Genomic DNA, 13,265 nt, shown 5'->3' on the forward strand with positions numbered 1-13,265 from the left:
ATCATTTCTGCTGTTGCTGTAATGATTTCTCATTTAAAAATGACAGTTTATTCACCAAAGCTATTGTAATATGCCCATCGTATTGGGGGGGGGGGGGCATTTCTTTAAGTGAGTTCAGTAGTCTTACCTCATTTTTAATTTTTATTACTTTACACATTCTGCAGTTTCCTAAACAGTTTGTCTTGTAACTCCACTTTTCCCTAGTTAATATGGTGTTGTTAATGTAACTTCAGGGTCGTTTATACTTTTAGTATGCAGATGAGTCACTTTTATATGTATTTCTATGAATTGTACTAATATGCAAATATCTAAGATGCCCTATCCACATAACAGGTTTCCCCTTAATGCTTATCTCTTAAGAGCTTTATGGTTTTGCTGTAGGAAGGCGTATTTATTAAAATAGTATTAAAATAGTATTTTGCATAATTGTATATTTGCAAATTGCATATTGTATATTTGCAAATAGTAATACTATTTGTAATAGTATTATAAAATAGTATTAGTCATAGTCAACGTGAATGACGTCTGCTGACCTTATTTACCTAATGACGAAGTGCCGTTCTTTGCAGATTAAGACAACACATAAACATGGTGAGCACTATCAAAACTGTTGTATAGTTTACAGGACTTCTGTTTTAAAGGCAGATGCCCTTTCTGACGTACCTACAGACAGTCAAAATAAGAAAATAAGCAACAGAAGCATTTTACTAGTTTAATAAAACAAGAAAACAGTACAAAGTTTTCGGGTTTCCCCTTCATCAGTGTATATAACTACATCTTATAAAAACCCACTCTTAAATGCAAACATATGACACAGCCAACCAATCACAAATAAAAAACAATTAAATGATAAATTAATGTTACATCATTTGCTTCTTTTGTAAAATCGGTTTTAGGCTTACTGCCCCATTAAGACCGGGAAGTTTCTCTGCATTTTAACTCTAGAATCCATTTTAGTTCAACATTATCTTGCTTATTATTATTAATGTTGAACTAAAATGGATTCTAGAGTTAATAATTTAATTGTTTTTGTTTGTGATTGGTTGGCTGTGTCATATGTTTGTATTTAAGAGTGGGTTTTATAACATGTAGTTATATACACTGACGAAGGAGAAACCCGAAAGCTTTGTACTGCTTTATTGTTTTATTAAACTAGTAAAACGCTTCTGTTGCTCGTTTTCTTATTTTGACAAAGTAATATTGGACACAGTTTGCTGCAGTTATTTTCGTTTGTTTGCTTGTATACCTAGAGACGGTGTCATAAAACATACTAGTGAAAAAAGTCAATGTCTGGCAGAAAACTTTTTCAAGGTACAACATTACTTTTGGGCTAAAGACTTATGGATCAATTGTCAGTGCTCAGTCTTTTGGGGAGCTTTTGTGTGAAGATTTAATGTTATAGTGAATTTCACCACTGGGTGCTGTATTGTGTGAGCACAAATATGCTTTTTGGAGAATTTTGTCTTTTACTCCACTGTCATGCTACTGTGGAGCTGGTATATATAACAGAGAGGGGTGTGGAGGGCTTCACCTACGTGGTAAACATGAACTAAACAAATATAAGAGCATGAAAGAACTGCAATATGTTTATTTACTGAATATTTTTAATGATTAACTGTAATTTCCATAAGTCACTCAAGAATTGGTTGTATAGTGTTTGAGAGAACTACATCAAGTGGATGCAGTTAGTGCCATAGTATTGCACTAATTAACACAAACTAGGGTTTGTAATTATTTTCTAACTTCACATGAAGAGTCAGTATATGCATCTGAGTACATATAAATTTCCATAAGTCACTCAAGAATTGGTTGTATAGTGTTTGAGAGAACTACATCAAGTGGATGCAGTTAGTGCCATAGTATTGCACTAATTAACACAAACTAGGGTTTGTAATTATTTTCTAACTTCACATGAAGAGTCAGTATATGCATCTGAGTACATATTTTTGCACTGCAACTGTAGTATATATTGCCCCGTTACTTAAATCTTGGAAACAAGTTAATTACTATCTTATGTTAATTGGCACTACACTATGGTGCTTGCAAGTTCTGAATCCCCCCCCCCCCCAGACTACATCTATTCTATGAGATGCAAAGTAAAGTTGGTGAATAGTTAGAGGCAAAGAAAAAAAACCACAGCAATGGAATGTTAAACAAAATGGTCTTTCTAGAGCATGTAGGTCTGCTTCTGAAGACCACATTTTAGTCTAGAAGAAATATTGTTATATTACGTGTATGATCGACATATAATGATTCTATCTCAGGCCATACAGGTGGGCGAACCAGCTTAATTCCATCTGTCATTCAATTAGACAGATCTTTAAGATTTGCCTGTAACCTGTATGAGTTTATCAACTTACTGATTGCTTTCATTTCTGTGCTTTAGAATCCCAAATCACAGGAGCCAGTCACATTGGATTTCTTGGATGCAGAACTTGAAAATGAAATGAAAGTAAAGGTAAGGTCAACTTTAGAGACGTGTGAACATAGTTGTTAATTGTTTGTATTTCATCAATGAGTTCTGTGATTCTTTTAAATGACAAGAACCATTTGTGTGAGTGTGAGTGTGTGTGTGTGTGTGTGTGTGTGTGTGTGTGTGTGTGTGTGCGTGCGTGCGTGCGTGCGTGTGTGTGTGTGTGTGTGTGTGTGTGTTCAGTTTAGTTCAGGTAGTAATTAAACCTACAATGCTGTAGCATTGTTTCAAGAATTAGTAGAGAGGCTGTCTATGGCTTCCACATTTTTCACTATAACTTTTGGGAATATGAATGTTTTGACAAGACAACATGCTTAGGTATGTGCTTGACCAGGATGGTACAGCAGTGATTGTCCGTAATCAAGAAGAAGTTCAGTGACATCATCCTGGATACCCATTTCTTGGTAAATGTGCTCTTTGGTTTTAATACTCTACACCACACCACCTTTACAGTGGCTGTCTATGATCCTATTCCTTCCACCTCATCCACCTCTGTACCTAGTCAGTTGTAAAAGAAATTGTTTCTGTTAGTATATGATTCTTGTTCCCCATAGAACAGGAGCTCCAACGCAACCATTTAGAATTAATAGTGATTTTGTGGAATTCTAGGTCTAGAAAACAAAGCTGTTTCTGGGACTTCTGGTTAGACATCCATTCTAATGTATGGTATTTAAACGAGCAAAGAGGCATATCAGTGCACTGCATTTTCAGGAATGTAATGCTTTTCTCGTAGTAAACATTCTCAATCTCACTTTAAAACCAATCAGCAAGTAAAACTGGCATGCGCAAAAATTTTAAGTGATAAAACTCTTAATGATATTGTGTGGATTGAGAATGTTTTTAACAGTTTTGATAAAGTACATTTGTTACTGAGGGATGAAAGTGTTCAACTGTTTTTGAATAAAACACATTTTCTCATGTAGACAAGGGGAGGAGTTCCTTTGGTGCTTACAGATATCTGTCTCTCCAGCATATTCTGTTTTTGCAAAGTTCAGATCCCTGGATATAGTGTTTTTGGTGTGCAGCAGATCCATCAGGACTGAATCTGAGGAAGCCGTGTATGCCAGCCGAAGATCCCCACTCAGCATCCTGTAGGAGTCTGAATACAGAGAAAGACACTTTAGGTGAACAGTGTAGGACAGGGTATTCACACCATGAATTCCCTTGGTTAGAAACCTTTGGGGATGTTCCAGCTGTTGCAAGTGGTTGGTTAGATACATGTCTAAGGGGTCATTGTACTCAATGAAAGGTTTTATATGGACTGAGTAGAGTGGTGCTATAACTTCTTTGGACCTGGATACTATACTCTTACCTAAATGTTGTGCAACATAGAATGCTTTTCTTACTATCTTAGCTATAGGTTAGTCAAAGGCCAGATCGCTGTCTACATATGTTTCCAGATCCTTTACTACTGATTTGACTCTTAGAGGTGCTTTATTGCTGGAGTATTTATCTTGTGTTGACTTTCTGAAAGGGCATTATAATGCATTTTTTGGCACTGAATTTTAGACCATGGATTTGGCACCAGTCATTTGTCATTGTTAGATCATCATGTAAGATGTTGGTGTCTTTGGGAGAATCAATAATAGCTCTAATTTTGCAGTCATCTGCAAACTTTATGAGCCAGAGGGCTTGAACATTAGCTTTGATTTCTGAGAAGTAAATGCCAAACAGGAATGCACCCAGCATGGAATCTTGGGATACTCTGCTGTTGACCAGACTCTTGGTGGAGGTGTACTCACAGATCCTGACTTCTTGGGTCCTGTCTGTGAACCAGCTGGCATTCCTATGAGGTATGTAAGGATTTATGTCTAGCTTAGAGAGCCTGTCAACAATACCTGATTGGGGTATTGTATTAAATGCCTTAGCCAGGAAAAAATATGTAGTGAGCACTGTTTTACACTTATCTATTACCTTGGTGACCCTGTCAAAGAAGTCTACCAGTGTAAGCAAGCATGACCATCAATGAACAAAGCTAAATTGGGATGAATCCAGTGTCTGTAGGTTGCCAATACCCTGTTTTGTCATTTCTAAGATAATTTGTTCCATGTTTTTGCATATTAGGCTTGTTATATCAGTGGATCTGTGGTTCCTTGGGTCGGTTGATGGTTCAAACTTGTGGAGGGGAATGATTGTTGTGGTCTTCCCATTCATTTGAAATGTAGCCTGTTTTGAGACTGTAGTTGGAGAATGCCTCAGGTGGTACTGATAGGTCATGTTTTAGCCTGTTCAGGTGGCAAGTGGGGATGGGATCCATAAAGGCACTGTTCTTGGTTTTAGTGAGTACTGCCAGCACCTGGACCCTGTAATAGTTGGGGGAAGTATGTTGGAGGAAATTTCACCTAAAGGAGATGGGAGGGATTGGGGGATAACTTTAAGCTGAATTTATCAGCCTGTAAATTTGTGTCACTGTGATCAGTAAAGGTGATACCTGTAATCAGCAAAAATGATACCATTCACCACCAATTTAGCCCACTGCTGTGCCCAGGCCTAAGGCTCTGGACACAGAGGAAGAAGGCCTTGTGATTGTCTTTAGCCTGCAAGACTATCCTGCCCTCATAGATGGCCTTGTTGGACTTAATTAGACCTCTTAATTTATTCTTTAGTTGTATAAGAGAGCACTTGTCTTTAAGGGAGTTGCTGCTCCTGATTTTGGCAGTGAGTTTTTTTTCCTTTTCTTATGTAGCCTGTACAGGTGAGGATTCCATCAGTGGGGTTTGTGTATAGTGTTTGTTTTGGGTTTACTTCTGAAATGTATGACAGCCTGTATGAATCCATTCACATATCTGTATAGGGACTGTGTGAATAATTCTGCATGGGTAGCTGTCGTCTCATGTTTAGGGGGTTCCTTAAATTCTGACAAGCTGTTGTTTAATAGGACATAGTTTGCCTTAGAATAGTTTCTAATTGTTACTGGTTTAGCTGGGTTTTCCAGGTTGGTCAAAAGTGAGAGCATTGTGATCTTACCTCACTTGTAAGGATGTGACACGGGTGGGGAGTCAGTGCTCTCCCATGTTGGTGAGTACCGTATCCAGTATGTTTGATGCTCTAGTTGGGACATGCACTATGTGCTCCAGGATGTTTGTGTTAATAAAGTCCAGGAAACACTATGCCTGGGAGTTTGAGGCAGTGTAAGTTTACCAGTCTCTAGATGGGGTAGTTAAAGTCATCCATGAAAAGAGTTTATGGTTCGATAGTGAGTGTCTCTAGTAGATTTAGATAAGAGTCTTTTGATTCTAGGGGCATATATGGTAACTTGAAGCTAGCTATGACATGGGGAGGGACCTTATCTATGGTGGCTTGCACATTCATGAGCTCCATGGTATCATCCTTTTTATCCAACCTGTAGGTATATTTGTTGCTAACATAGAATGAGACACCTCCACCCACGGTCCCAGTCTGTGCTGTTATTGGTATAAATATGTGAAAGTCACTGTAACCTTGCACTGCTGGAGTACTTTCTATGACTTTAAACCATGTCTCAGTCATGGTACAGATGTATATATTCCCCAGAGTGAGGAAGGCTTGAAGGGTGTGGAGTTTTTTGTTTAGGATCCTAACATTGAGCAATAACACCTCAAGGTTACTTGGAGACTTTTTCACAATGTTAGTAGTTTTGTCTTTTCAACATTGTTTAAAAAGACTCTAAGGGAGTGTATAAAGCTTTAGCCAATATCCAAAAGCTTATGGGGGACAGGTACAGCCCAACCTTGGCAAGGCAACGTGGTCTGTTGATCATGTCTTCCCATGTTGACAGATATTGTATCCCCTTGAAGTGACACTAGAAACTAAGCAAACTATTAAAATCAATTATTTTATGTTTGTATTGTGGCATGATCCATATTAAAGGTAGTGTGCTGCTCAATGCAATGCTCATGCCTGTCTGTAACACATGTACTGAAAGATTTATTATGCCTCTTTTTCATATAGTCCAGTAAGGTATATCTCAGGTTGTTTGCACTCATATGGATTATGATAGAATCATATTGGTACCTGGGGTGCAGTAACTTGAGTGGGCATATGATATTGTAGATCCTGGCTCCAGACAGGTAAATAACCATTTTCTTCTGCTTGTCTAACCTGGTGAGTGGGGCATCTGTGTGTCACACAATGGAGCTCCTGATGACAAGAGTATTATGTAAATTATCTGCTTGCCTTATGAGCTTTGGTCTTGGTAGGCCATTGTTTATAAGCTTATGTGATATGTTTGATGTTTCTTTGATGTGTTTTATAGTGATTGCTGAAGAGCAGTGTTGCCATTAAAAAGCTTTGAAGGTTTTTTTATAATACGTAAGGTTTCTTTTAAGCACCTCAGCATAAGACAGTGTGTGTGTGTGTGTGTGTGTGTGTGTGTGTGTGTGTGTGTGTGTGTGTGTGTGTGTGTGTGTGTGTGTGTGTGTGTGTGTGTATGTGGGATGAGTGTGGGTATTTTAATAACCTCATGTGCATGTGAGGTTTTTGCCTCCAAGGAAGTTGTGTATTTACATCTCTCACATACGTTGTTTTTTTCTTTAATAATGAACTGGTTGTCTGAAAACATGAGATGATTGTTTTATTGCCTTAGGGAGACCATATCTATCAAGCTGGCCACAGAGACATTAGAAAATTGCACATCCATGTTGTCTAGTCTTGTTGTAGGGTGTGCTGTTTAGGATTAGGGATTGGGTTTTAACAGGGGTCCCCTAGGGTAGTTTATGAAGTTAAGGGTAAGATGTTATATAGTGGTAGGATATGATTGTGCTAGCCTATACCAAACTAATTTCCAAGGTTAACTTGAGGATGTTGTATAGTGCTATGACATGGTAGTGCTATCTGATGCATGAGCTAGCCACTCTAAGCTTACTTCTCTGCAATGCTACACTTTGTAACAGATTTCAGACCTAATCCTTACTTTATAGGGAAATTTTACTGTCTAGGCATTTGCTACTATACAGGGCACTGTTAACCACCCTTGTATGGTAGGCAACTCTTTGTAAATTTGCTTGATTTATAGCAGAGAAAAACAAGCTTGAAAACTGACTCATATGCCCTGTAGCCAATAAACAATCACACTTTGAACTTCCTGGAGTGCTTTGCAACTCAGACAGACCAGATAAACACCTTCTGTCAAAAGATGGATGATTCTGGAATTTCTTAATGTAAAAACACAGCAAAAGTGGCTGTCAAGTGCAGATTAAGCAACAAACGTCTAAGTTCCTGACTAATTCACTCTTTTGCAAGGTGATCTGGAGACAAAGAGAACTAGAAAAAGCCAGCACACAGAGAAATGATGATTTTTGCCACACAATTAACTAAATGCTTTTAAAATGCTCAGAAACAATAGTTATCACTGTTTTAAAAAAGTCCTAATGCAGTCATTTCTACGATATTCATCTTCCATGTTTTTGCCAAATGGTGGTTGAAGGAGAGCATTAGAGCAAGCTTCAACCCATCAGAAAAAAATCTTCTTTTTTAGTCATCTGATATGGTAAGATTGCAGTTGGTAGGGACAAATCAACACAGCTCACTTAACCATTTTTAACTTAACCAGTTTTAACTTAACCATTTTTAACTTAACCATTTTAACTTAACCATTTTTAACTTAACCATTTTTATTTTCATTCTGGAAATGTTTAAGAGGCAAATCAGTGATAAAATCTGAAGTGCCAGGGGTCTTGAGCTTTTTCCTAAACATGGACAACAATAACTGGGGTAGTGTTTGTACTTTGCTGGAACTGATTTTGGTGAAGCAGCACCTTTGTGTCTCATTTCCAAATCATGTGCTTACTACTTGATCCACAGCCTTTATTATCCATGTTCTTGCACTTTCAGCACATACTAATAGTAACCCATTAAAGCAGTGCACATAAAATATATGAGCAACCTGATCAGATGCCATTCCAGTGGAAAGGGGATTTGGACATGTTGTATGTCAGCACAGAAAACATGAAATATACCCTTTGTGAAAACATTTCATGCCAAAAAATATTTGTAAGAAAGGCAGTCATATTTTCTGTCACTTGAACTATTTTATACTTTACAAAGCGGTACGGTATATAATACAAACACGTTAAAAAATTATTTAATAAACTGAAAATAGGATTATTTGTTTGCCGACTGGCTTTAAAATAAGAATATGCTAAACAGTGGACTCCATGAGATAAAAAAAAAAAACATGCAAAAGGGCGCTCATCACGCAAAGTGTGGAGAGATATACAACCCAGACCTTTCCACATTATGTAGGTAAGGTTTATGCTTATCATTAAGAACTACTGGAAATTTTGGACAACTGTATCAGGCATCAATAAATCTCTACACATAATATACATTTGTAAAAAGCACAGTTTGGGGATTATTTTACCTAATAGTGTATTCTGAGGCAAAGTGGAGTAGAAAGAACTTGAAATAATTTTTAAGATGGAAGGGGCAAGCTTCTGAGGTTGTAACAACTATTAATTCTGAGTGAAAGATCCTGGTATACCAGTAATGTTTTAGAATGTGCCACATTTTTCTTTCAAAAGTGTACTACAAGATGTTCTGTAGCACTTCAAGTCTTGATTACTGGCTTTTGATTATTAGTGGGACTCTATCGAATGTAATTAGACCATTTCTTAATATAAATTGTACAAATGTCTCGTCATTATGTGATACTTGATAGTGAACAGATGGGGCCATATCAGTTGCTGAACAGCTGTTTTGCACAATAATGTATGGAAAACTAATGCTGTGTATAACAAGCTAGCCTGTTGCAAATACTGATATTAATTTTCTAATGATGTAACATTGGATATACCCAATGCATACTGTTTTTTACCTTTAGGCCATGTGCATGGGTGCATATAACTGAAAAGTGTTGTTTGTTGTTGTGTGCCTGCAACCAAATGCTTGTTCATATAATAAACATGGTATGATCTTATTAATAAGTTGTTTAACTAGGCAAATTGTCAGAATGTTAATGCAGCATTATTTCACTGGCTTGTTTTCTTCCTAGATACGTCAAAAAATGATTGATGGAGAAAGTGGGGACGAATCATTTCAGACACTAGTTAAGTCCCAAGATGAGGTAAAAAATATGAACGAATAAGTTAATAAATAATTCAATAAAAAACATTTTGTGCTACTATAATTCCAATCATTGAAAACTGTAATCACATGATAAGCTTTCCATAGATGGTATTATGCCATGCTCATTCATTTCACTAAGACTTTGGTATTTCTGTAATTTAAACATGAATTATGGCTGGTTTTATTTGCTACCTAGCGAGACTGTCATACATTTGGAGTTGTTAGTAATGTTTTTTTTTTTAATGTCTGGATTGAAGCCATTGAAGGCATCCTGCAGTTTGCTAGTGAATCTAGAAACCCATTAAAATCATTAGTCCTTTTTCACAGGCACTGTTGTCACAGGCACTATACTGATATGTATTGCACATATCAATGATATTACAATGCTGAAGGCAGAGTGCAGCCAATGTGTACAATTAACTTTAGTTAAAATATAATTCCCTGTTATAATGTAGCATCACCGTAGCTCAGAGGTGGTGTAATATCAGTGTTTGCCAGAATAGTCAATAAACAATAGAAACTCTGTGGGTGCACTGCTATACCCCATTACATGTTTGTTCAGATTGCTTGTCACATTGTTCGATGCAGAGAAGTAAAGTCTTTCAATTAGACATTAGTGTACTTAAAGATATACACCCCATATATTGCATCTAGCATTTTTGTAGTAATAAAATATTATCTATTTCTTATATATTTTATGAGATAGTATGTAGGGTCTATATTATATGCTCAAAGTTTTAAAACTTTGACACTCATATAATCAACACTATATGAGCGAAGTTTTAAAACTTTAAACATATAAAAAAATAAATAAATAAAAACAAAGAAAACCTACCTAAATGTTCTGAGCATGGGGACAAGACCTCCTTCACCTCCCCACACCCCCTGCTACTTAAATATACCAACTCCGAGATCGCACTACAGTGAAGTGAGATCTCTGTAGGGAATATTTCCCTTTACTTCATTGCAGTGCAATCTCAGAGTTGGTATATTTAAGTAGCATGGGGTGTGGTGTGCAGGGGGTCTTGTTTTTGTTTTTATTTATTTTTTTTTATATGTTTGAAGTTTTAAAACTTCGATCATATAGGGTATATTATATAATATAGACCCAGTATGTATTACTTCATAATGATCTTTATAAAGACTACCTTTATACTAAATATATTATGGGTGTTTATGTCAAACAAGCTCTTTTAGTCCACATTTAAAAGACATCTTAAGAAATGCATTGTTCAGCTCTTGAATTGTATTTATATTTGCTTGGTATCTTATGTGATCTTCCAAATGTAGAGTATTTAATAGGACATCTGATCTTCCTTTTGGGATAGTTCGTGTAGCTCTGTAACCTTTCATTTCCTTAAAGCCTATAGAAGCCTATATCTGCATCTCTTGAGTGTCACAGTTCTTAACAGTATACTTCCGTGTAACAGGAATTAAAGTTAATGTATTTGTCTTGTAGAAATAAATGTAATCCTTCCAGAAGAGTTTCCATTTTCCACATGAATTACATAAGATTCTGATTCAGCTGTTTTATCATCTTCATTATCATCATGTATTCTAGCACCAGGATACAAATCTTTGCATGGCTTTTTTTTTTTCTGTTTTGTTTTATATTCTCTATCTCTCTCTCTAGTCTGTAAAGCTTTTATTCTTTATTTTCTAATGTTGCATCAATCCTGTCTCTGATGATTTTTCCAGCATTTCCTTTACCATGTATTGATTTTTATTCATCAAAATTGTAGCTGATGCAAGAAGTTTGCTTTTCATACTTATGACTATCACCAGCTCAGCTTGAGTACATCTGAGTCCCTCCAGAAGATAATTCCTACGTCCCAGACTATGATACGACAAGCTTCATAGTGCTTCCTATTGATCTTTAAGAGCATTTTCACTGTAAGTACAGTTTCCTGCACTTGTCCATTAGATAGCAAAGAGTGTTTATCGGACTTTATTTGTCTGATTTACCACTAATGTATGGATCCTCTAACTCCTAACTTTTTATCATGGGCCATCATTGGATACTGCAACATAAGGTTTGTCCCATCTCAATGGCAAGATCTCCCAGACTACCTTGACTACCTCCAACTCATCACCACTCACAAGCTTATTTTCAAACCAACTATATGCCCAGCACTAACAAACATCTTAACATTATGCACCCCAAACAGAACTGTAAGATCTACCCACCAAAATCTAATCTCTGTTTATAAACCAAACCGTCCCACTGGTCAGCTTCTCCTATCCTTTTCCGTCGCCAAAAAATGGAATTCTCTCCCTCCATCTCTAAGAATTTCTGAGAACTCTGAACACTTCAAAATCCAGCTGCATTCTTACCTCTCCCAAAAATGGAAATGCAATCGCACTCCACCTACTTAACCTGCTTAATACATAAATACTTTATAACACACAAAGTTTGTTCTTCCCTACACACTATTGATTAACCCTATGTACTGCCTTCATACTAATGCTACCTCTATACCACTCTCAGAGGATTTAAACCTCTATATTAATTTAACTCGTGCTAATATTCATGCATAAAGAACTCATCCATGCTAATGTTACTTCTATATCATTCTCAGATGATTTAAACCTCTATATTAATTTAACCGTGTACTACTGTTGTCAACCACTAAACATGTAAATATGCTTTACATCCTTCTCCAAGCTGCTGCTTAACTTTTGTTAGGTTTTGCTATTTTGTATGTAAAATGTGCTTAGTTTGTTTCTGTTTCCACTATGTATTGCACATCATATTATGGAACTTGTACTATGTATTATTGGAGCTATTCTCCACGGGCCTCCACTGAAAACGGGCTCTTTGAGCCCAGTGGACCTACCCGGTCATTAAACTGGAAGTAAATAAATAAATAAATAAAGAACATTACCATTGAAGTACTAATCATACTTGTGCATGTCATGTCTGTTAGTTTTCTTTGAGGAAGTAAAAAGAAAACCCTCATCTATGCTATGCATCTAGCACAATTGATTTTCAGAGGTATGCCATCAAGGTTAAAGGATATTATTGTCTGTATTCTGATCTAATTAGACCTATTATTGAATACAGTCCCCCTTCTGGCATATTCCTAGCCATATAAATCATGCATCTAGAATAGTTTCAAATGTTTTTGCACAAAAAAAAGAAGCTTGGCCTAACAAATCTTGGCTACCAAGTCAGACTAGAAGTCCTATACCTGCCTATAATCTGTTATAGATTCCTGTGTGCAGGTGTAGTCCTGGCATCACCGAAAACTCCACCCTACTGGATGCCAATAATCTCATACCTTCACAGAACAGACAGTTGCACAGGCACCTGAAACAAGGATTTGAACTTTCACCAGCATAAAAATAAAACATATTGGACTGGTGTATTCATTACCCAATGGTGTCCCATCATTGTAACAGATTGCCACTGCATGATATGACACCACTAGCCTCCTTCAAGACTAGCCTTGATAATTGGATGGGTACCCTGAAGTTCACCCCTTTCCAGGTATTTTGCCCTGTTTGAAGTGGGGGTGAAGGGTGCATCTCCAGAATGGCATTTGCCCATTCTTCAGAATTCCCCATAAACAATGTAGACACTTTAGACTGATTACTAACCTCCATGAGTAACTTATTCAGAATGCTATTAGAAAGTGTACCACATGACTTGCAACTGCACATTTGCATAATTAAAGCTATATACAGCATATAGTACAGCAGAAATGGAGACATATACTTATTCTGTAATAAGAATGATATCTCAGTG

At 36.8% G+C, this 13,265-nt stretch overlaps 1 protein-coding gene across 4 annotated transcripts in view; it reads left to right on the top strand.

Moving 5' to 3' along the window:
* CACNA2D1 (calcium voltage-gated channel auxiliary subunit alpha2delta 1) overlaps positions 1-13,265 on the top strand; it is a 3,475,830-nt gene that overhangs the window by 2,990,084 nt on the left and 472,481 nt on the right. For all 4 annotated transcript variants that reach the window (XM_044088264.1, XM_044088265.1, XM_044088266.1 and 1 more), the window contains 2 exons: positions 2,387-2,458; positions 9,444-9,515. In XM_044088264.1, the coding sequence (XP_043944199.1) occupies positions 2,387-2,458; positions 9,444-9,515 (144 nt within the window). The remainder of the gene's footprint in view (positions 1-2,386; positions 2,459-9,443; positions 9,516-13,265) is intronic.

Source organism: Protopterus annectens, chromosome 11.part0 (genome assembly GCF_019279795.1).
Source record: "Protopterus annectens isolate FY-2018-M chromosome 11.part0, PAN1.0, whole genome shotgun sequence".
Taxonomy (NCBI): domain Eukaryota; kingdom Metazoa; phylum Chordata; order Ceratodontiformes; family Protopteridae; genus Protopterus; species Protopterus annectens.